Source organism: Geotrypetes seraphini, chromosome 1 (genome assembly GCF_902459505.1).
Source record: "Geotrypetes seraphini chromosome 1, aGeoSer1.1, whole genome shotgun sequence".
In the NCBI taxonomy this organism is placed as follows: Eukaryota; Metazoa; Chordata; class Amphibia; order Gymnophiona; family Dermophiidae; genus Geotrypetes; species Geotrypetes seraphini.
Genome location: NC_047084.1, coordinates 279,619,258 through 279,645,171, shown reverse-complemented (window position 1 = coordinate 279,645,171; position 25,914 = coordinate 279,619,258). Strand labels below are relative to the sequence as shown.

At 42.2% G+C, this 25,914-nt stretch overlaps 1 protein-coding gene across 4 annotated transcripts in view; it reads left to right on the top strand.

Moving 5' to 3' along the window:
* CTNNA2 (catenin alpha 2) overlaps positions 1 to 25,914 on the top strand; it is a 1,640,869-nt gene that overhangs the window by 1,526,714 nt on the left and 88,241 nt on the right. For all 4 annotated transcript variants that reach the window (XM_033952687.1, XM_033952678.1, XM_033952696.1 and 1 more), the window contains one exon: positions 5,868 to 5,973. In XM_033952687.1, coding sequence (XP_033808578.1) covers positions 5,868 to 5,973 — 106 coding nt within the window. The remainder of the gene's footprint in view (positions 1 to 5,867; positions 5,974 to 25,914) is intronic.

Below are 25,914 nucleotides of genomic sequence, written 5' to 3'. Positions count from 1 at the left end.
TACCGGCATGCATCACTTTACACTTATCCACTTGAACCTCATTTGCCATGTCGATGCCCATTTCTCGAGCTTGATTATGTCATGTTGCAAATCTTTACAATCCCCCTGTGTCTTCACTACTCTGAATAACTTTGTATTGTCCGCAAATTTAATCACCTCACTCATCGTATCAATGTCCAGATCAATTATAAAGATGTTGAGCATGGGTCCAAGCACCAAGCCCTGCGGTACCCCACTGGTGACGCTCTTCTAGTCCGAGTATTGTCCATTTACCCCACTCTCTGTTTCCTATGCTCCAGCCAGTTTTTAATCCATGTGAGTATTTCACCCTCGATTCCATGGCTTGCAATTTTCCAAAGTAGTCATTCATGTGGAACCTTGTTGAATGCCTTCTGAAAATCCAGTTATACAATGTCGACCGGGTCGCCCTTGTCTATCTGCCTGTTTACTTCCTCGAAGAAGTGCAGCAAGTTTGTCAAACAAGATCTGCTTTTGCTGAAACCATGCTGGCTGGTCCTCATCAGACCATGTCAGTCAAAGTGATCAATGATGCAGTCCTTTATCAGTGCCTCTACCATCTTTCACAGTACTGAGGTCAGACTCACCGGTCTGTAGTTTCCCAGATCTCCCCTCGAACCTTTTTTGAAGATCGGCATAACATTCACCACCTTTCAGTCTTCCGGAATCTTTTCCAATTTGATCAACAGATTGGCTGTTAGTTGAAGCAGTTCAGCTATAGTCCCTTTCAGTTCCTTGGTGACCCTCGGATGGATGCCATCCGGTCCCATGGATTTATCGCTCTTAAGCCTATCGATCTGCCTGCATACCTCTTCTAGACTCACCGTCAACCCTGTCAGTTTCCTGCCTTCGTTTCCAGCATATAGCCTGATGGTTTCTGATATGCAGTGTATATCCTTTTTGGTAAATACAGATGCAAAAATGTGTTCAGTATGTCGGTGATTGCTTTGTCCTCCTTTAGCACTCCCTTTATTCCTTGGTCATCCAATGGTCCCACCGCTTCCTTTGCGGGTCGTTTCCCCTTAATATATCGAAAGAACAGCTTGAAGTTTTTCACCTCCTTGGCTATTTTTTCCTCGTAGTTTCTTTTGGCCCGTTTTACCGCCTTATAGCACCTGTGTTAATGTTTGTGCTTATTCCAGTTTTCTTCCGTTCTTGACCTTTACCATTATGTAAACGAAGTCTTCTTGTCTCTGATCGCTTCCTTCACCTCTACAGTGAGCCACGCCGGTTCCTTGTTCTTTTTCCTCTTGATCCCTTCGTGATAAGCAGTATATAGAGATTTTGTGCCTCAGTGACTGTGTCCTTAAAAAGGGACCAAGCTTGCTCTAGTGTTTTTACAGTGCTTATCCTCTTCTTAATTTTCTTCCCCAACATGAGTCTCATCCCTTCGTAATTCCCTTTTCTGAAGTTCAGTGCCATGGCCGTTGTTCTGGACTGATGTTTCGCCCCTGCGTCCAGGTTGAAGCAGATCATGTTATGATCGCTGTTTCCCAGTATCCCTTCTACTTCTACACCTTGTGCCAGTCCCCACAGTCCATTTAGAATTAAGTCCAGAATTACATTTCCTCTTGTATTTTCCTTGACAAGTTGTTCCTGGAAGTAATCGCCTACAGCATCCAGGAACTTGGTCTCCCTAGCACAGCCGGAGGTGCCTAGATTCCAGTCTATCCCCGGATAGTTGAAGTCACCCATGATAACTGCGTTGCCTCCTTTGCAATTGCGTTTAATCTCGTCCATCATTTCTCCATCAATTTCTTCGGATTGCCCTGGGGGTTGGTAGTAGATGCCGACCTTCATTTCCAGTCCATTTGTTCCCAGAATTTTGACCTATAAAGACTCTAACTTATCCGTCTGTTGTGGCGTGTTCTTTCCAGAAGATTCAATTCCCTCTTTGATATATATGGCAATGCCCCCACCTTTTTGAGCCACTCTGTCTCTGCAGTATAGTTTGTATCCCGGTCGCATAGTGTCCCAGACGTTTTCCTCAGTCCACCAAGTTTCCGTGATGCTGATGATGTCCACGTTATCTAAATATCACGTGGAGGAAAGAATAACACACTGTTCTCCAAGGACAAGCAGACATTATGGACCTGATTCTAAAAAGTCTGCCTAAAGTTAGGTGCCAATAACATAATATAACATAACATGAATCTTTTATTTATATACCACGAGTGCCTTTCAGTTCAAGGTGGTTTACATAAAAATGGCTGAGAAGAATCAGCGAACTACATTAAAGCAGAAGAGAACTGAGAGACTGGAGGATCACAGAGAGGGAATTAAGAGGACCTAACCAAGAAGGGAAGTTAATAAATAAGGGAGTTCATAGTCTGAGAGTAGCAACATGGAGTTGGATCAGTGAAGTCAGCAGAGTTTTTTCTGGGATTTAAGGTGGGTCATTGGTTTTGGAGAAGAGATGAGTTTTGAGGAGCTTTCTGAAGTACATGTAGGATGTGGATGTTCTGACCATTTGGTTACAGTTAGATTACGAGCACGTTTAGACCTTTCCACTGTACATTGTATAGGTCAGTGATAAGTGATGTGATTACCGTCTCAGTGCTGTATGACTGTCTGAAGCCTGATTGGGAATCATGGAGTAGCTGAAAGTGTTCCAGGTGGTTCATCAGTTGTATTTTTACTATCCCCTCCATCAGTTTTATGAAGAGTGGGATTAGGGCAATGGGCCTTTAGTTGTGAGGGTGAGAAGTGGTGTTTTTCTTGTCTTTTATGAAGGGTCTGATATTGATGTGTCCGCTATCTGCTGGGAATTGTCCTCTATTTAGTGTGTCTGTTAGCCAGGAACTTATCAGAGGCTTCAGACATTAAAGCGGGTGGGCAGGATGGGAGAGTTTGTTTGTGCATACTTTTTTAAATAGGAAGTGAAATTGAGACCAAGATGAATTGGAGAAGGAGCTCCAGATCATGTCAGCTCAGAGTGCACGATTTCATGAGTTCAGTGTGTTTGTAAGATTGGTGGAATGCTTGTGTTGAGGGAGGCTCTTGCGGTTTGAATTTTTGATCTAAAATAGTGAGTGAGGGCGTTGGTAGAGGGATGGAGGTCATGGGTGGGGCTTGTTAGAGGTGTGATGTTGATCAGGTTGTTGACTAGTCTGAATAACTCATTTGAATCCAGGCTGTGCTGGTTTATTTGGAGGGAGTAGTAGTTTTTATGTTTCTCTTTCGGCTGGAATTTATATTCTTATGATTTCTCATGCCATTTAAGTTTAGTGTCTTCTCCTTTAGTCTTGTTCCAAGCGCGTTCCAGGCATCTGACTTGGCGCTTCAGTATTTGCAACTCTTTGTCAAAACCATTTGTCTGATTTCCTCGGGCGTTTGAGCTTGAGCCATTTAGATGCAAGGCGATTTAGAGTATTGTAACTGAAGGACTCCCAGGCTGTATAGAAGTTTTCAGGTGGGTAGTCAGCAAATTTAGTGTTGTAGCTGGCTCATAATGTAGCTTTGTTGAATGGTTCTTTAGTTAGAATTGCAGTTGGAGATATGGTTTTGTTGGTTCTGGATTGTTGCCAGTTAAACTTGAATTTAAATAACAGCACCAATTCTATAAAACTTATATGCCCGTTACAGAATCACAAAGACCGGTGTGGACACTGCCAAGTGTACTGATACTTCAAATTTTTGAGACGGTGCCTCCACCACGTGCATGTAAGTCCCTTCCTGCCCAATGTCAACACATGGAACCATTAGTCTTTAGTTTATGCGGACCTGAGAAGCTATGTTTTTCAGTATCTCCTCAGCAGGTCAAATTTTTGATATTATTGTGTCTGCCAGGTGCATTTTGGTGCTTTTAAAAAATTTTCTGTGTAATTCTTCATTAAAAAAAAAAAAATTCCAGTATTTTTCTTGAATGTGATCAAATTTGAACAATTTTGATTTTTTTTGGCCTTTGAGCTACTTCAAGTCTTTTCCATGCCCAATGATGTTGACAGTTTTCTATATACTTTTCACTCAAGCTCCCCAGACCATTGAACCCTTTGACTTTGTCAGGGGGGAGCCGGACGCCGGGGAGGGGGAGCCGGACAGCAGCACAGCAGCACTTCCAAACTGACCCTCCCTCCTCACCCTCTAAAGCAGATGTGGCAGCGGCCGGCCAACAAGAGCAGGGCTGCCGCTCCTGCTTTAGGGGGCGAGGGGGGAGGATCCGAATCAGAAAGCCGATTTTTGTTTTGTTTTGTTTTGTTTTAAATTGATTAGAATCGATTCACCCGAAGTGAATCGGTGAACAGATTCAAATCGTGAATCGAACAGAGCTCTGGGTTTCTGGCCCAGAAATATCAAAGAAAAAGGACCATTTAAATGGAATTATTAATTTATAGAGCATGTACGGTTGGGCAGAATGGATGAACCATTTGAGTCTAACTGCCATCTTTTACTATGTTACTATAGAGCTAATATTCAACTTTATTGGTAGCTTGGGAGCCCCACATGTGAAAATATAACGCTTGCTTGTCCTTGGAGAAAGCAAAGATACTTACGTGTAGCAGTTGTTCTCGTAGGACAGCAAGCATGTACCACCCACCAACCCACCCACCTCCTCTAGTTGGGTTTTTAGATTTTTACTGTACTCATGGTCCCATTCATCGATGTTTGGTGGAATGCACCTGCACACACATGGTGGGGGCACTGCCTCAAAGATTTAAAGTGACAGTTCATTTGGCAATGTCCACACCGAGCTCCATGGATGATGTCAACCACATGTGAGAATATATATATTTAAATTTTATATACCACTTATATCCTAAGTGTTTTACATTCAGGTACTTTATTATATTTCCTTATCTGTCCCGGTGGACTCAATTTCCATCTAGTGTACCTGGGACAATGGGGAGATTAAGTGACTTGCCCTGGGTCACAGGGAGCAGCGAGGAATTTGAACCCACAACCTCAGGATGCTGAGGCTGTAGCTCTAACCCCTGTGTCACACACTCACATGCCTGCTTTCCTCAGAAAACCCCTGCTACAGGTAAGCATCTTTGTTTCTCCTGTGTGCCAACTAATTCGCTTCTGATATTCTTTCCTGTACAGGTGATTGCCCATACATTTTAGCAAGTGCCTGCTAGTATTCTCTAGGACTGATTTAGCATGCATGCTAGGCCTCAGAGCACAGCTGAGAGAATGCTTAACAGCCTTAGAATGCACAGTAGGCTTTAGTGGATAGGTCCCTTAAACTGACCAATCTTCACAGTGTGACCATGGGATAGTAGTTCAATCTGCAATAGAAAAGTACATAATCAGAAAATTAGAGGGACTGCAACAGTACTTTGCTACCTATTATCTATCCGCATTCCAGCACTGACCTGTGTGATCTATGTTCTGGGATTTCTTATTTCTGTGTAAAAATATGATATCCAAAGAAATGCAATCAAGCACGATTTAAACGGAGAAAACCAGAATCCTGCCTCAAGTAGTCTGGCTGCTTTTTGACAAGTCTTAAGAACAGATGTTTTCTGATATGACATTTTTGTTTCACACTTGGTAGTCACAGTGTAAATCACAGGCCTGAAAATAATGGAATTAAAATATTTTTCATATTCCAACAAGCCTGTCAATCATAATGAGTACTTAAAAAGTACATATAGTACTATTATCTATAGTTCATCAGTCTGAAGGATCAATCAAACCAAAGTGGTAGTGAGGTATTTTGTTTAAGAAAATAAATATCACAAACTCATTCTTTAATCATGCTGCATCACTGTAGTTAAAAGGCAAACAAAGTAAATTAGGATAGTGTTCCTATTATAGCAAAGAAAAAAAAAATCAATTGCTAGACTAGAACATTGAAATTGGTTATTTTAGTGATTTAATGGAATGACAATGTCACTATTTTTCAGAGGCAAAGGTCCACTAAAGAACACATCTGACGTGATTAATGCTGCCAAGAAGATCGCAGAAGCAGGTTCTCGGATGGACAAACTAGCGCGTGCTGTTGCTGATCAGGTAGTATAAGACAACAGATTTTTGAATATCAGTGTGATAACAGAACCAAAATCAGAAGGATCTAGTCTTGTTAAAAAAACAACAACAAACTACTAGTTATTATTTTTATAGCATTACTAGGTGTATGCAGCTTTATACACCAGCATTAAGAGACAGTCCCTGATCAACAGAAATCATGGCAGCCATTTTGCACCCGGAGCCAGCATAGGCAAGAGTGATTGGAGTTCACATATGCCCCACCTATCCCCTAGACCACTAGGCAGCTTTTTTTGGCCTGGGGTGAAGGGGCATACAGATATGGGCATACAGATATATCTTGGGGGATATGGAATGGGGGCTGCTCTTGAGAGGAGAATCTGGAGGAAGACTATGCTCTGGTTGGGGAATTAGAGAAGGAACCTATATTCTTATATTGTCCTCTAACACCCACCAAATAACCTATTGTACCTAACAGTACACCACACCAATACCCCTTATAAGTGTAGGTGTCGCCTGTATGATGGTACAGTAGGTTTTTGGTGGGCTCACACTTTCTACCACAAGTATAGCAGCTAAAGTGGGATATAGGCCTGGGTCCCCTTCTCTGCAATCCACTGCACTGATCACCAGGCTACTCAAGACACTTACTTACTGCTCTACTAGGAATGGCCATAACATCTGTAGTAGAGAGTGATGCGGGGACAAAGGTTCATCCCTACCCCTCACCATCCCTTCATTTTTAATCCCTTCACTGTCCCCATAGTCCTTTTTTCCCAGAAGCTTTCCGCTCAAAGCAGAAAGATGATTTTGTGCAATTTTATGGACCTAAGGCAGACATGTCAAACTTTGGCCCACGGGCCAAATCTGGCCCGCAGTGTAATAAAATTTGACCTGCCAGACAATTTCAAATTTGCACTTAAGCTGGCCCACTGGTACAAGTGCTGCATCAGCTGTAAGTTCATGTGGCTTCCTGGTCTCACGTTAAAGCAGCCTGCAGAGGATCGCTGGTCGTCTTTAGCGATCTAGCAGGCTGCCTTAGCATCAGCAGCACGTTCCTTCTGCCACGGTTCCGTACATCAGAGGAAGGGCATGTCCGCAGTAGGGTGAACGTGCTGCAGAGGCTGACGGCAGCCTGCTAGGATCGCTACAGCTGACCGGCGATCCTCTGCAGGCTGCTTTAATGTGAGACCGGGAATCTGGGATGGAGGGGGTTGGAGAAGGATAGTGGGAGATGTCGCAGCAGCTGGCTCCTCAGTTCAAAAAACTTAATGCATTGCTCTACTCTATTGCATTTGCTAGGGTGAAGAAAATACAAATGCACAAAAGAATAAAAAAGCAACATAGAAATACCTCCTGTGCCTGGATGTAACTTTCCTTGAGCTACAAAATCCAAATCAATCAATAAATATAGACAAAACATAAAGTTCCAAGCAGGGCCGATACTAGACATGATGGGGCCCAGGGCAAATTGTATTGAGGGGTCCGGGATGGAGGGAGGGAAGGAAAAGAGGGCCAAATCTCAGGCCAAAAGGAAAGAATCCAGACCTCCGGGGGAGGGAAGGGAAACGGAAGGAAAGAAGAAAAAAGGAGACCCTGGCAAGCGAGTTATTAGAAGACAACCAGAGCCTGGGATCACAACATGATTTGAATAATGACCAGACAACAAAAGGTAGAAAAAATAATTTTATTTTCTGTTTTGTGATTACAGTATTTCAGATTTGAAATGTGTATCCTGCCAGAGCTGCTGTTAGACAGCAGGTGTGAACTAGGACCTAAAAGTGAGAGGAAAAGTCTTTTTAAATTAATTTGGGGTTCTTTTATTAAGGTGTGCATTTAGCGCGTGCTTAATCGGTTAGCATACCTTAATAAAAGGACTCCTAAGTATCTTAATAAAAAAATTGGCCAGCGACTTAGCCTATGTTTTAGATTTTGGCCCGTTATGTGATTGAGCTTGATACCCCTGGCCTAAGGCATTGCAAATAATCATTTTAAGCCTAGTGTGTGTGGTGGTGGTGGGGGCTGAAGGGTTCTAACTTTTTTTTTTTGCTTGAAAGAACATCAATAAAAGTACAACTTCTGAGGCATGCTGAGTTTTGCAGAGGTTTTTAGTGCAAGTTGACATGGTCAATACTCTGATGTTCATAGAATTCCTATGAGCACTGGAATACTTACCTTGCCAGCCTGCACTAAAAACTTCTAGCGCAGGGGGGTTAATTCTTATTCAGTTCTCAAAATTGCAACAAATAAACCAAGAAGCTATTTTTTTTTTAATTGAGAGCAAAACAGACACAATTGTAAACATATCAAAAACATAATTTTATTTTCTGTTTTGTGATTTTCTGTTTTGTTGTGTCACACAAATAACAGTGCTTTTTTTCAGTGTAAAAGCAAATCAATAACACACGGCTTAGTGCTTTTCTCAGTGTGAAGCAAAACCAAACAGCACAAACAGACAATGTCCTTTACCAAGCAACAAAACAAAGCCAACAAATAAGGAAAATAAAAATTCAATCAAGTTCAGCCCTCAGAATATCACATGTAAATATTTTAGGGCCTCTTTTACAAAGCCATAGTAGTGATGCTTCCTGGGTAAATGCACCAAAGCCCATAGGAAGTGAAAGACTTGGTGTGTTTACCACAGCATCACTACCTCGGCTTTGTAAAAGAGTGCTTTTTTCTCAGTCATTTCCAGGAACTTTGAAACCTATACATGCAATCCTTAACATTAACCTATAGGACATGACTTATTGCCTTTTCAGTGAGAAACCAAACAGCTCAAACAGATAAAAGAATATTAATGTCCACTATAACTGTTCAAGTTTAGCATTAAGTTTTAGAAATACTGAACTCTAGTTTCTAAGCTACTAAACAAATTGGATTATTACAGATTGCTTCTACATAGACATTCAGGGCCTGATTCTCTAAAAGTGCGTCCCGATTTTAGGCAGCTGTAGACGTCCTACAGCTGTCTAATCAGCCAATCGGGATGCACGTTTTTTAAAAAAAAAAATGCTCCCCAGGCAGGCCGCCTATATTGAAGGCGAGGCCCGCAAGACACCGAGGCCCTGATTCTGTATAGAACACCCGGGAGAGGCGTCCTATTCAGAATCGGCCTAAACTAGACACGGCCGCTACACTTATCACGGCAAGGGATCTCTCTGCCGCTATAAGTATAGCGGGCCGTGGCCCCCTGATCGATCGCTGGCAGGAGGGTGCCCAAACCTCCTGCCCGAAGACGCACCCCCCTCCCTGACACTACCGACCGCCCCCCCCGACACTACCGACCGCCCCCCCCACCCCCGACATTACTGATCGCTGGCAGGAGGGTGCCCAATCCCTCCTGCCCGAAGACGCACCACCCCCCCCGGCGCTAACAACCCCCACTCCACCAAACCTGTTCTTACAGATGGGTCTTGCACGTCGAGCAAGCAGGCACGCCTCGTGGAAATGAGGCAGGCCCGCCCCTTCCCGACCCATCCCGCCGAAGCCTAAGGCCTGATTGGCCCAGGCTCTAGAAGCCTGGACCAATCAGGCCTTAGGCATAGCGGGTCCGCCCATCCCCACTTAATCTAAGGCCTGATTGGCCAATCAGACCTTAGACTTAGTAGGGATGGGCGGACCCGCTATGCCTAAGGCCTGATTGGTCCAGGCTTCTAGAGCCTGGGCCAATCAGGCCTTAGGCTTCGGCGGGATGGGCCGGGAAGGGGCGGGCCCGCCTCATTTCCACGAGGCGTGCCTGCTTGCTCGACGTGCAAGACCCATCTGTAAGAACAGGTTTGGTGGAGTGGGGGTTGTTAGCGCCGGGGGGGAGGGGTGCATCTTCGGGCAGGAGGGATTGGGCACCCTCCTGCCAGCGACCGATATTGTCGGGGGGGGGGATCGGTAATGTCGGAGGGGGCGGTCGGTAGTGTCGGGAGGGTGCGTCTTCGGGCAGGAGGGATTGGGCACCCTCCTGCCAGCAATCGGTAATGTCGGGGGTGGGGGGGGCGGTCGGTAATGTCGGGGAGGGGGTGTGTCTTCGGGCAGGAGGTTTGGGCACCCTTCTGCCAGCGATCGGTAAAGGGGCCACGGCCCGCTATACTTATAGCGGCAGAGAGATCCCTTGCCGCGATAAGTATAGCGGCCGCGTCTACTTACAATGTAGACCAGCATTTTGCTGGCCTACATTTTTAAGCTTCTCATCTACTAGGGAGACGTGTAGGGCCGCCTAGGTTCAGCCTAAGGCCCGCCTAAGGCCCTTAGACGAGCTTAGGCATCTTGCGGGTCTCCCTAGGCTCCCGGAAGCGCCTTCAGGCCTGCCTGGGGAGCATTTTTTAAAAAAAAAAAGTGCATCCCGATTGGCTGATTAGACAGCTGTAGGACGCCTACAGCTGCCTAAAATCGGGACGCACTTTTAGAGAATCAGGCCCTCAGTGCTATCAGATGAACTGGACTCTTTCACATAAATAGACCCTCACTAAGCATGCGATGAGCATCTACAAACTAAATTAGAAGTATAGAAACAAAAGTTGCACTGAACCACCAAGCAGCCAGACTCTGCATACAATGCAATACCACAGAAACAATGACACATGTCCATTATTACTGTGCAAAATATAAAGACAGCAGATGCAAATTTATAAAAACTGACAAATAACAATTACCACTTTATGGAAAATAAGATAATGCCAATTATTGTACTAATTCATTTTTAAATAATCTTTCACAGGCCAAAATCTCTTTCCTCAGGTCAGTATAGTATACTGCTCTTACGGTATCCTGTCTTGGCCTGAGGAAAAGGATTTTGGTCTCCAAAAGTAAAAATTGTATTAAAATTAGTCCAATAAAAATATTATTTCCATGTTCTATTTATAAATGTTTATCAATACAGCTACAATGCTACTGTATTCTAAAGAAAAAAAAACTTACCTTCTATCATCTCTGGTTTCTGCTTTCCTCATCTTTTCTTCACTTTTTTCTTTCCATCTAGTGTCTGCCCTCTCTCTCCCTTCTGTCCACTGGCCATCCTCTTTTTCTCTGCCCCTTCCATCCACTGTTAACCCTCTCTCTTTTCCTTCCATATGGCATCTTCCCTCTTTCTATGCCCCTTCCTTAAACTGTCTTCCCTCACCCCCTTCCATCCAGCCTGTACCCCTTCTCCCTTTATATATAATTATTTTCAGCTTCACCCCCCTCTACCATTTTTCTATCTCCCCTCTCTGTCTCCATCTCACACCAATACTCTGGCATCTCTCTTCTTTTATTTTCCTTCCCTTCCCTCCCTCCACCTCTGTCTCCTTCCCTTCCATTCCTTCCCCCAGAATTTTTTCCCTTCCCTCCCTACTCCTGGCATCTCTGTATTCCTTCCCTTCCCCCTGACATCTCTCTCCTCTTACCCTCTATGCTCTGACAGGCAGGCAGGCTGGCATCCCACCCCTTCTGCTCTGGTATCCTTCCTTATTTCCTTCCTTCCCTCCCTGCTCTGCCCTCCTTCCTTCCCTCTATCCCTTAGCATCCCTCCCTCCCTTCTCTAGTATCCTACCCCCTCCTTCCTCTGAAATCCATTCATCCCTCCCTCCTCTGGCATCCATCCTTCCCTCCCTCCTCTGAACATGAAGACAGACAGGGTGGTCTGGGCCTCGGTATGGGTCTGGTGGCTGAGAAAGAACCCAGCAAGACCATTGTGTGATTTGATGTTTATTTCTTTGGGACACTTGCTATCATTTGAGTTGCTGCATTCTTTTGAGTAACAAGATCCTGTTTGAATTTACTTTTGGAGTCGGAGTGTTTTTCCTTCCTGATAATGCATAACTGATAAACAGGATGTATCAGAAAGGTGTGTAGGTGGGTGGTGGGTGGGGGGGTCTTATTTCCCACGGCCTATGTTCCCTTTAAGTGGAACATGTGAGCAATCGCTCATGCATTTTACATGATCTTTACATGGTTTCTCACAAAAATATTGAACCTATCCCAACTTCAAACAAAATTAAGCTATAAAAAATTAAGCCGTGGTTTCTACCACAGGCCGGTGAGGTAAATGCTGTAATGCTCATAGGAATTCTATGAGCATCAGAGGATTTATCTCTCAAGCCTGCGGTAGAAACCTCTACTGCAGCTTTGTAAAAGCCAGCATGTATCAATTACTATACTGTATATATGATTTTTTTGGTACCATTTACAGAAATTAATTGCTAATACTGGGATAAAAAACTGTCGTTTTATAGAACTTGTAACTCACACGATAACAAGTTTGCACACAACTGGCCACTGCTTAGAGGGAACATTGCAGCCAACCAGAGTAAGTCTGGCCCCAATTTAACATCCAGAAACTGTTTTTCTTGTAAGCACCTGGTCTGGGTACCCATCCCAATGAGCTAGCAGGTGCCCAGGACAAAATTTGAGTTGGGATCATGATGCTGCAACATTCACCTAAGTAGATGGCCATGTACTGGAGTTACTATGAGTCAAATCTAAATAACAGTATAGCTTTAGATCCTTAAATTATGCCTTAAATCAGGGGTGTCCAACCTGCGGCCCTGTGAAGTATTTTGTGCGGCCCCGGTCGAGGTCGATGCAGTGTTTTCCTCTGCTGCTCCCGGGTGTTTACTGTCTTGCCGGCTCCCTCCTCTGTCTTGCTGCAGCGTTTGCACGTTTGTGTGGCTCCAGAAAATATTTTTTCGACCAATGAGGCCCAGGGAAGCCTTAAATAAAGGAGAAAAAAAGTTAGCCATCAGGGACAGTTATATAAACTAAGCCTTTCCAAGTCAGACAGCAAAATTGCCTAGCATACAGTAGATTAAGAAAATTGATCATTTAAGACATTTTATTTTAAAACTGAGGTCTCTTTCTTTTTTTTCTTTTTATATATTTGTTCTGGCTAGGTGAAAATATTTGCTTGAAGTATAAATTTCTATAAAGCTCCTAAGGGAGTCCAGTTCAAGTGTTTTGTTTTGAAAACTAAATCTATATTAAATGAAAAAGAACTCATAATCCTTTTTATTTATTTATTTATTTCATAGAACTATGTAGCTTGCCAGATGAAAAACAAGTTCTTTTCATGGTGTGTTATCAATCTTGCATCATTTGTTTCATTTGAGGAACAGCAGTACTACAGTAATTAGAAAAGGCAGCAGCTTTATAGTAGAAAAAAAATTGAAATGTAGTGAAAAATGCATAGACAATATAACAAGATGGAGCTTCATAATGTTTACTGACAAGATAACTTAATTGAATGCTATACAGTAAACATAATGAATGCATCTGAAAATTTCCCACAATATCTGTGGGTAAACGTATGCATTTGGTTTCATCGAAAGCACAGGTTTATCCACACATTAGATTTCCAAAATTATGTGTAAGGATCCTTGCAAACTCTTCCTATTTCTATATGACTTTTCACCATGTCTAAGAGGAGGTGTAAACACCATCTGGTTACCATATCCCCACCCTACTCCCCATAAGTAGCAGTAATGGTACTACTTGTCCTTATAGAACTTAGAGTAGAGGCAGTTGATAGAGAGAGAGTGCAGGTTTCCTCCATGAAAGCTGTATGTGTGTATAAAGCCCAGTCCTTGGGCCTCCCTATTTATTTGAGTCTTGTGTGAAGACTCCCTTGACCTTCTGATTTTCTTGTACAAGAGATCTCTTGTGAAGTTATGTTAAAAATTTCAATAAATAAATACATTAAAAAAGAAATAGATCTTGTTACTTTTAATGCTTATTGGGCATTTGCAGGCCAAAAAATGTTTGTGTTGCTTGGTTTCCCATGCTGTTTGTAGGTTTCTTCATGACTTTTTTTTGTCATTTTGTGTCAATGTCATCATTATTGTACACTTATGCAATAGTGTTTGCTCAAAAGGGTGTTCTATTACTAGTGTGCCCCATTACACAGCAGTGTGCATTATTCTTTAATAGTGCCCCTGTTGATAATTAATGCACATTATGGAACAATTGTATACAGTACTGAGCAATAAGGTGCACTAGTTGAGCAATAGAGATGGGACATGGGAAAATAACATTTCAGGGATTTTTTTTTTCAAATTAAAAATGATATCAAAATGCCATTTCCTATGTCATTTCAATACTTCCCCCCCCACACACACACACTTTTACAAAAGCGTAATGCAATTTTTAGTGCCAGCCATGGCAGTAACAGCTCTGATGCTGAGGAGTAGGAGCTGTTACTGCCGCAGCTGGCACAAAAAACCATGCTACGCTTTTGTAAAGGGGAGGGGGTATTTAGTTGTAATTCTACATCCAGAAACAAACTTACATATCTGTCTTTTGTTAAGAGCGAGCATGCTATTAAGCCTATTGACATTGGTATTTTATTTCCCTCCCTTCTCACCCTTTTATAACCAGTAATTAAAATACTTTATATAAGATGTTATACTAAAATTTTCCCCTTCCTGAAAATTGAACTTGTAAAATTTAAGGAAAAAATACCATCTATTCATTACAATATTTTGTTAATGGCTCTCAGACATCTTGAAATTTGCTGTGCTGCTATTACTCGTTCCATTTTATAAACATGACATAATGAATTCCACCAAAAATTATAATTCAATTTACTCCAGTTTTTCCAGTTGTAAGTAATTTGTTGAATGGCAATCCCAGTCATTATCAGTAATAGTTTATTATTATTTGAGGATATCTGACTTTTTGCCCTCATTTACATACCAAATAATACAGTATCATATGATAATGCCACTGGATTTTCTAATAAACAATTAATTTGGTCCCAAATTGATTTCCAAAAAGTCATAATAAATGGACAATAGAATAATAAATGATCTAAAATCCCTGCTTCGAGATGAGAGTGCCAACATTTTATTAGATTTAGAGCTATCCAATTTTTGTAACCAAACAGGGGTCCATAATGCTCTATGTAACAGAAAAAAACAAGTTTGTCTCATAGACACTGTACATCTCATCCTCCAAGTCCAAATTTGTGGCCATTGAGATGCAGAAATTTGATACTTGATCTCAATGCTCCAAATGTCTCTCAGACCAATCTTTGATTTATTTTTAATAAACCCAGTTATCAATTTATACCACTGGGTGGCCAGGAAGTCCACCTGAAAGCATAAGAACTCCAGACTATATTGATTATTAAGATTTTTCCATTCAGGGAACCCTGCTTGAATGGCCTGCTTCAGTTGCATCCATCTAAAACTGTGATTTATTGAGACCATATTTATGTTGCAACTGTGAAAACTCAAGCAGCTTGGACATTTCTGTGGTTGAAAATGGCAAACAAAGTTAGGCGTCCTAAGGTTGGACATCCTGATGGACAAGTCGTCCAAGTAGATGAATTAAAAAAAAAAATTTGGACGTCTAGCAGTTTTGAAAATGGACGTTTCCCAGCCCGGAGTTTTGGACATCTTGCAGGAAACATCCAAAGTCAGATGTCCTATTGAATATAGCCCTCCACAGCTGCCATGCTACTGGGTTACCGGCTTGTAGGGTGATGCTGCTTGGTAGTGAGCATGTCTTTACTTTTTTTTTTTCTGCTGGTGTCTTCATTTCATACCTCAGCATGTAGTATTAGGTGCCCCAATCCTGTCTGTTGATACAAGGAACATAGGGTTGTGCAGCATGAAGATAATTCTGTAAAGTATGCACTAACATCCATGTGCCAATTGCTATATGCATATGTTTACACATTTGTGTGCAAATCTTGTCTAAGCATTGTTCTGTAATAATACATACAGGGGCTCATAATCGAAAGAGAAAAACGTCCAAAAACCGGCCTAAGTCGGCACTTGAATGATCATCAGTCAAAAACATCCAAGTGCCAATAATGAACCCGGGTTTTGGACGTATTTATAAACGACCTAGGCCTTCATAGTGCCACTGAATGACCAGAGCTAAATGGGGCATGACAGTAGGAGTGTCAAAGGCGGGATTAGAGCGGGACATGGGCCGGCTTAGACTTAGTCGTACTGCATGTATAACCGAAAGTTGTACAACACAGGATCGACAAATTTGGACGTTGTGACTTAGACCATTTAAAACATGGTCTAAGTCACAAAAACCCACCTAAAGACACCAGATATAGACCCCCCCACACACATTACCCCAGTGCTCACTGACCCCCCTCCACCCCCATAAAAATATTAATTACAGCTTGAAAATTGTGTCTCCAGAACATCATCACCTGGCAGCCTGGCATAGGAAAGCCTAGTCGTGCTGCACAGAGGCGTCTTAAGCCATCTTGGGGGTGGGTTATAGACCCATGGAGAGGAGGACCCATGCCCATAAGCCCCTGTTATCACTGCATTGATATTGAAATATGTGCACTCCCCTATACACTCCCAAAACCCTTTTGTACTGGCATATAAGTGGCTCCTGCAGCCATAAGGGTTATTGGGGTGATAGATAAGTGGGTCTAGGGGATTCTGGAGGTGGTTTGGGGAGCTGACCATGATCTATAAGGGAGCTGTAGTGATATGATGACATGGCACCCTTTTTATGAAGTTCACAGCAGTGGCCTCTAAGGTACCCGACTATTTAGGTGCCATGTCTGGTTGTTCAGTCCATCACTTTGCAGACCCCTCTCACATCCAACAGTGCTTGTTCTAGGCATTTTTGACTTGGACTAAAAGTTGGACGAAAATGTGGTATATAGTTGGCCGATGTAGCAGCTTGGACGATCAGAGCAGCAGTACGTATACTTAGACGATTTTCAAAGCAAAAAATTGTGTCCTAGGCTGTTTTTTACTTTGGATGACTTGCGATTTAGACACCAACGGACTTAGTTTGATTATGCACCTCCAAGTATTTTACTGGTAGATATAAATATATAAATGGGATCTGGGAAGAGTGTGGACTGAATTTGCACTTATGTGCATAACTTATAGAATACTATAAGTTGTGAATGTGTCACTGAAACTTAGGCATGCACACATCAGCTCTATATTTGGTGTAAATGCTTACTCTTGAATCATAGGTGTATTTTTGCTGTTATTCTAGTATTCTATAAAGAAAAAATAGACATTTGCATTCATTTATAGAATAGATTCTTATTGGTTCCCTCTGCAGTTTTTTGCTCATGATAAAAACAGGGTTAATAGTGTAGTTAATCTGGGTATGCAAATATTGCTTACTTGTGAAGGATAATGCAGCCACACATGGTAGTTTCCTTTGTCTAGCCAGGAACCTTGAGCAGCCATCTCCAGTTTGTTTAAGTCTTAACCAGTGGTCATACTGTGTCCTTCTACCTTGCTGATGACATCTACATTGAGAACCTGTCAATTACAAGCAATGTCCAAGGACTAGAGGACATGATCTAAAGCATGAAAGTGAAAAGACTATGACTGAAACTAGTGATTCATCTGTATAAAGTATTCTTCTATTATCTGTGTTATTTGGTCTGTTCTTTTTTTTTTTTTTTTCCTTGTGAAGATGGAGGGTAGGAATCTATAACTGCATTATCATGCTATCCATAGGAAACGTCCATTATAGGTAAGTCATCTTGATTTCTCCTTGAACAAGCTGAGGATTGTTCAAAAACTTTTGATAATGAAGACAACCTGACCAGAGTGAGAGTGGAGAAATATCCTTAAGCAAAAAGATTTTGAAGGACAGACTGACCAAACTTACTGTCAGATCTTGCTGCATTGTCAAGATGTTTGATAAATGTTTGAGGAGAGGACACCGTTGTTTTTCTGTAGATATCTATTGGATGAACTTCTTTTAGGTGAACCGTGGAGGAGGACATTGTTCTCAGGCAATGTGCAGGAACATCCAGATTGGCTTAAGTGTAACACAAGGATATGCATTCTGCTATCTAACCCAGTAATGTTCTCTTGGAAACAGATTGCACGAAGGACATTGACTAATTATCACAACTTTTCATCTCATTTCATCCACCATTCTTGTATGTATTTAAGTAATATAAAAGAGCTCCACAACAATCCAAATTATGTAAAGTGTCTTCTCCCTCTATTACTGAGAGGATTTGGAAAAAGATGGAAGTGAAAAGATGAAATCACTTTGGGCAAAAATTTGGGATCTGTTTGGAGGACTACTTAAATCAGAAATAAATTGTAGGAAAGGATGATGATGTACTAGAGCTTGCTGACTCTTCTAGCTGATGTTATGGCAAGAAGACATAAAACTTTCCAAATTAGGAATTTTAGGTAAAAAGAGTCTAGTGGCTCAAATGGGGGAAATATGAGATTTTTCCAATTGTTCTCAACTGATCTGTTGGAATACAGTTAATCTTTCAAGTATTCACTACTCTCACTGTTGCTTTTTAATTTATATTTGGCACCTCTAGTAGAATTACTTGAGAATTGGGGTTTTAAATTTCTTTTTTTTTTTTTTTTGCTGATGAGATTCTTTTCCATGAGGGATAGTCAATCTCAGGTACTATCTAATTTTAATAGTAAACTTGATCCTTTGGAAAACTGGTTGTTGACTATGATGTAATTCTGATATAGATAAATCTGCTGCATTGTGGTTTTCGGGTCTGCTTATTCATCCAACTATGGGTGGTCATTAAATTCTTTTTAAATATGAAATACTAACCTTTGAATTTTGCTCTAATAATGCCATGAAATTTGATATACAAATTACTCATGTTCTTAAATGCTTGAGTACCTAAATGTAAATCACTTAGGCTATAAATGGTATATAAATGCTAAAAATAAAATAAAGAAATCCAGTTATTTTCAACTATGACAAATTTACCAGTTCAGATCTCTTTTGACCTATACAAATTTGAATAAGCTTGTTCATGCTTTGTCACATGATTTGGACTTACAATAGCTAGTCAAAAGAAGCTTCATCTGGTTCAAAATACAGCAGTGCATTTGTTGATGGGAGAAGAACAGATAATATTACTCGATATTGAGAGAATTGCATTGGCTGCCAGTTTCAGCCCAAACTACTTTTAAAATATTGCGCTTGGTACTTAATCAAGTGTCCCCTAGTCTTTTTAATTTTTGACAGAGTAAAAATAATTGATCCCATTCTACAACACTCAGGATTTGGTAGACTTCAGTCATATCTCCCTCAGCTGTCTCTTTTCAAAGCAGAAGAGCCCTAACTTCTTTATCCTTTCCTCATACAAGAGGAGTTCCATCCTCTTTATTATCTTGGTTGCTCATTTGAACCTTTTCTAGTTCCGCTATATCTTTTTTGAGATAAGGCAACCAGAAATTAACACAGTACCTATTTTAAGTATGAAAATTGTTTATAAAATTACATTTCTTAAGGGTAAGGTTCAGTCTCTGCCCAGTTTCCATTCATTTTCTGTCCCATTCTGCATTAGTTAACCCTGGAATCATAACATATGAATAGTTATACTAGGTCAGACCAATGGTCCATCTAGCCCAGTAAATTGTTTACACAGAGGCCAATCCAGATCATAAGTACCTGGCAAAAATCTAAATAGTAGCAACATACCATCCCAGGTCAAGCATTGGCTTCCCCAATGTCTGTCTCAATAGCAGACTATGGACTTTTCTTCCAGGAGCTTATTCAAATATATATATATATATAGTCTTTTTAATTTTTGACAGAGTGAAAATAATCGATCCACTTGTACCCATTCTACACCACTCAGGATTTTGTAGACTTCAGTCATATCTCCCCTCAGTTGTCTCTTTTTGAAGCTGAAGAACCCTAATCTCTAGTCTTCCCTCATATGAGAGGAGTTTCATCCCCTTTATCATCTTGGTCTCTCATCTGTGAACTTTTTCTAATTCCATATAACTTTTTTTGTGATACAGCGGCCAGAACTGAATGCAATACTTAATATAAGGTTGCGCTATAGATTGAAAGAGGCATCTATAACAGTATTATTTACCACCCCTCCTATAATAATTATTAGCATATTGTTTGCTTTTTTGGCCTCCACTAAACATTGGGCAAAATGTTTCAGTGTATGGTCTACGATGACATCTAGATATTTTTCTTGGGCACTGACTCCTAAGATGGACCCTAGCATCTGGTAACTATAATTTGGGTTATTCTTCCCAATGTGCATCACATTGCATTTGTCCACATTAAATTTCATCTGCCATTTGAATGCCCAGTATTCCAATTTATTTAGGTCTGCCTGCAATTTTTCACAGTCCACATGCATTTTAACAACTTTGAACAGTTTAGTGTCATCTGTAAATTTAATCACCTCACTCATTCCAATTTCCATATCATTTATACATATGTTAAGTAGAATCCATCCTAGTACAGATCCCTGTGATACTCTGTTGCCATGTCTAGGTGTCCAGTCCATTATTTTGTTTGCCCCTCCCACGTCCAAAAGTACCTTTTCTAGGCGTTTTTGACTTGGACAAATTTTTGGATGAGAATGGGCTATAAAGATAGACGATTTAGCGGTCTTGGTGATCAAACAGTTGGACATACAGTTAGACGACTCTCGAAAACCCCCAAAATATTTTGGATGTATTTTTCGAGAATGGATTTTAGACACTGCCATCTTTGGGTGACTAGCGACTTAGGCCCACAACGGACTTAGATGTTTCTTTTGATTATGCCCCTCCCCGTGTTCAAATTCTGAAGAAATCTTCTTGGCAGTGTTTCGTTGATTATTAGTTTAGTTCTTATCATTCAAAATATCAGTTTGTATATGGAAAATTTTTGGGGGGTACCAGAAAAATAGACCTGGGGAGCGCAGTTTGCATGTCATCAAGTAAAACACTATGTGAGATCCCTTGACAGAGCACAATTGAGTTTGCACTTGGGGACCAGGCTGCGGGAGTTATTTGCTCGAGAGGAGGGGACGTCTCTTACAGTCTCTAGCATTTATGCAAGTTTGCAAGATTTACAACCTGCCAGGGACTACCAGAGCATCAAGGGTAAATGGGAAAAGGAATTGCAGATTAATCTGGGACATTGGGATGTAGCTCGTACTTTGAGGGCGACACATGGGGTGACCCCCGTGTGCTTGGTTGCGGGAAACATATTATAGAAACATAGAAACATAGAGTATGACAGCAGAAAAGGGCGGATGGCCCAACAAGTCTGCCCACTTAAGAACCCTCCCTCCCTCCATCTTTTAAACATTCCTCTGGAGCGACCCCACCTGTCTGTCCCATCGTCCCTTGAAGTCGAGCGTGGTTCTGGCCTCGACTACCTGACGTTGAAGACCATTCCATTGATCAATTACCCTTTCGGTGAAGAATACTTCCTGGTGTCCCCATGAAATCTTCCCCCCCCCCTGAGTTTTAGCGGATGCCCTCTTGTCGCCGAGGGACCCGTAAGACAAAATATTTCTTCATCTACATCAATACGGCCCGTGATGTATTTGAATGTTTCTATCATGTCCCCCCTTTCCCTGCGCTCTTCGAGAGAATATATAGGGTGAGTTTACGTGCTTATTACACTCGTGCACAGATGTTTTATAGTAGAGGTCTTCCTACACCACTATAAATGTGGGATGAGGGTCATACTTTGGGACATGCCTTTTGGTTCTGCCCCATTATTCAGCGCTTCTGGAGGCGTATAATCTCTTATATGTCGGGGTTAATTGGGAGAGTCTTACGCAGTACTCTGGACCACTTTGTCTTGGATTTGCCAGAGGCTTTTGGCCATTTACCTAGGGGACATCGAGCTTTGTGTAGGAAGATGAGTTTACTGGCCAGGAAATGTATTCTTCAGTGCTGGACGGTTCCGGACCCTCCGGCATATTGGCATTGGCAGAACCAATTGCATCAGTTGGTCATTTGGGAGGCGCGAGATGCCAGAGGGTCTAGGAAACGAAAGATGTTGTTTTTGAATATATGGGAGCCTTATCTGCAAGTCTTACATCCTAAGGGTCGCAGTGCAGTTTTAAGATGGGTGTCCTAATTTGTTAGTTAGTTGGGTTGGGAGAGTAATGGTGAGTACTGGTGGGGTGGGGTGAAGAGTATCATTGGGGGGGAGGAGAGGGGGGTTTGAGGACGGGAAATGGGGTGTATTGAAGGTTCTGGCAATTAGTCAAAGATAGGATAAGTGATTCAGGTGGGGGGAAGGGGTGGTGTGACATTTTTGGGGTTCATAAGAGTACAGGGCTTTAGAGTACCTTTCCACCCTCATTAATCTCACTTGCCCTAAGTAGAGAAGGAAGGAGAGGGAGTTTGGTTGATGTTACTCTTTTATTGTATATGCTTGTTCTATTATTGTATATGATGCATTATTATTTGTACTGTGCACCTTTGGGGTGTGCTGGTGTTGTATTTTCTGTGTTTGCATCAATAAAAATTGTTTGAACCTAAAAATTATGCCCATGCCGCAAATTATCATCAATAAAATAGCATCAACAACATTTCATGCTTGAAAAAACACATGCATATCCATCAACAAATACTTGGACCCCCCCCCCCCCAACACACACACTTCCAAATTTAGAGCCACATAACTGTTTAGAATGTAAAATCCCTTTTGCTTGAATATCACAATGGCAAGAAAGTTGTCACAACAGACTATGCAAGCAGAGTTTTGCAATATACACAAGCTTACAAAAATGGTGATATTACAGTATGTTGGAATTACTCTCTAAGTCCTGAATGACATTTGTAGTTTTTGTATTACTTTATAGTATGCTTGGTATTGAATTTTGGATTTAGATTTAGATCACATATTTCTCAGTAAGGCAGGTTACATTCAAATTACATTCAAATACAGTAGGTATTTTCAAGTCCCTGGAGGGCTTACAATTTAGATTTTGAATCTGAGGCAATTGAGGGTTAAGGGACTTGTCCTAAATATCAAGGAATACCAGTGAGATTTGACCCTTCTTCCCTACTACTCCTACCAATGCTGCTATTGCTGTTTCCTCAAACCAGAAAAGAGGGGTGGGGGAGGACAAAATACAAGCATTGCGAGGCTTCACTGTACCAATCCATGGCTGTTGGCTCTGCCCCAGAAAAAGAAGTGCTTGTACAGTGTTTTCTCTCTTTCTCTGCCACACACACACAAAAATCATCTGAATATTGAGCAGTTGCTTTCAGACTGGTTGTCTAAGCAATTTGCACTTCAAGCAATTCACATCTAAATGCCTCTTATGGAATATTTTAAGCAAGATAATGATGATGATACAATTTCTAAATACTGCAACAAAAAGCTTATACCTAATAGCATTAAAGTTTTGGATGATGTTTTGCCAGGGCTGGCTTCATTATCCTTGCTATTTGAACAGTACAGCCTGACACTTTTTTTGAAGTATTTTATCTTGCACATGGTAAATTAGACAAAATAAATAAATAAATAATAATTAAAAAAAAAAAAATAAATAAATAATATATATATATATATATATATATATATATATATATATTGTGACAGGGAAGCTCCTGTCACAGTGAAAACTACTACTAAAACTCCCCAGAATGCAGCACAAGGCTGGATAAAACCAGGCATGGAGTCAGGACAGCTGGCTCAGGCAAAAGAAGGCAAGCCCAGGCAGGTTCCAGCACAGCTGAAGAGCCAATTAAGAAAGGCTCTGCAGACCACTGATTTCCCCTATCACTCCTTTCCTGAAGTCAGGGAGAAACCTGAGGCTAATTTAGAAGGGGGTGGAGTCAGACCCCGGGGTTGGCCTTATAGGAAAGATCAATTTACTGGAGAAGGGAGAAGGGAGGAAACTAGAGAAGGAACGAGAGTGAAGAGAGAGGAGAACCAGAAGGAGTGGTTGAGAAGCCAAACTACTCACGTGGGTTCCAGGTCACAGAGGGTGCCTCAAGTCCAGCAGGAACGGAGGGCAAGAAGCCCACACCTAGGGAAAGGTGTTACTGCCCTGGAGAGGTATTGTGACTGGCAACTCAAGCCCCAAAGAGCAGGGCTGAGAAAGCCTCCCCAGAGCAAAGCTGCAGATAGTTTTGCAGACGTACAGAGAGGGGGAGGGGAAGCACAAACAGAAAGAAGTGAAGAAACTTCAAGCCAGAGTTCCCGGGAGTGTGAATGGGAAATGGACAGCGTGCTAAGTAATGAGATAAGTGATGAGGGCATGGACCTGGGAGAATATGATGTTTGCATGTCCTAAGTTAAACTCCTGAAGAACTGTCTCCTATTGTTTGTATACCCGACAGCATGAGCAGTGCGGGCAGAGTTAACAAGGTGCTAATAAAGTGTTAAACAAATGCAGAGAGCTGAGAAGGAGAAGGCTGGACGCAAGCCGTGCTCAGCTAGCTAGGCTCGAAAAGGGTAAAGTCCAGAGTGAGAGCCATCAAGCCCGGCAGGGGCTACGAGCCAAGGAAAGCTTTAACTGACTTATACGTTTGCTGGGATTTTACTGGTGATAAGGAAGTGCCATCTTGCTCCTTAATAGAACCTGGACTGTAAGAGTATAATGGGGGAGAGGCCCTCTAAGCACTGTAACCAACTGAGGTGAATGTTTTATGTTTTTTTCTTCTGCTGTTTATTTTCTTTGAACTTTGGGACAGTAATAAACCTGATACTATATTCTAAAGAATCCGGTATCCGGGTCTTCCTTCCACTGCCCTATAAAAGGCGTATTAAAAAAATCTTACTTGTGGTCCGGGCCGCAGTTTCCCACTTACTCGGGGACGGGCCCGGTCACAAGAAGTTGGTGGCAGTGGTGGGATTGCGCCGCCCACAGGTTAGTGGAGGAAGTACGCCCAGAGGTTGGAAAGGAAAAACCCCAAGGAAAAAAAAAACAAACAAACAAAAAAAAACAAAAAAAAAACGGCAAAACCACAGAAACACAAAGGTTGGGTTTTTTTTTGTGTGCAAAGCAACAGCTGGTTTTGGCAGTGGAAAATAGTGCCAGAAAGGACTGTGTTCACCCGCCGGTAACACAGTGGTGTGGAATGTAGGAACAATTCGAGCGTGGTTTGGATTTTTTTTTGAAAAGCCATAAATTTCTTAACCGGACTTTCTTGGAGACTGAGGATTAAAAGACCCAGAGGCAGCATTAAGGCATCTGGAGGCCACCATCAGCAAAAGAGTGGAGCGGAGTCCGGAGGAGCGGTTCCAGGTTCCTGAGTTCCTGGTTGCAGGAGTGGCTGGGGAGGCCCTAATATCCCAAGGCTGAGACACATCAGTCCCTAAGGTAACGGTACTTAGGGGTGGCTGATGTGGATTGGTGGGTAAGGGGGACCAGAAGCTTGGGGACCAGAAGGGGAACACCATAGTTTGAAAAGTCCGCACTTGGGTTCCTGTTCTCTCTTGTTTGTATTTCAGGATGGAGGCAGCCAAGTTCCGGACTGGTCTGGAAGGGGAGATGCACCGTATGCAGCTGCATTTCCAGGAGATGTTGCAGTCGCAGGCAGAGCTTTGGAAGGCTGATCACGAGGCGCAGCAAGCAAGGCATACAGAACTTTTGCAACAAATGACTGCTCAGATACAGGCCATAAGCAACCTGGCGCAGAGACCTGCAGTACCGGCGGCCGGCAGCGGTGATGGTGTCGTCGGGCCGGTAGGCGCTCCTTTTGGGGAGCCGATAAGACTGCATAAATTAAATGTAGATGATGATATACAAGACTATTTAGTTGGTTTTGAGAGGGTGGCCATGGCTTCGCACTGGCCAGTGGACCAATGGTCCATAAGACTGATACCATGTCTAGGGGGTAGAGCCTTAGAGGCTTATCAAACGCTAAGCGCTGAACAAGCGGCGGATTATCCCATACTTAAACAAACATTGTTGGATTATTTAGGGTATAGCCCCAACCACTATCGGAGCCAGTTACGGGCCGCTCGTTTGGGCCCGAAGGAACGCCCGAAAGCCCTGATACAGCGGCTTAAGAGGCTGTGTGAGAGGTGGCTACAGCCAAAAGGAAAGGGGGTACCAGAGATTATAAATGAGGTAGTGATGGAGCAAGTGTTGGAAGCCATTGCTCCGAGGGCTAAGGTATGGGTAATGCAAAAAGGGTCCCAAACTTTGGAGCAGGTGAGCGAGGATTTGGAGCATTATTTAGAGGCTGAAGAAGCCCTGAAATCTTCCCAGATGGAGCCTAGTTCCCCGAGGGGGGGTCCTCAGTTTTCTTCACGGGGGAAGAGGAAGGTAATGTTAGC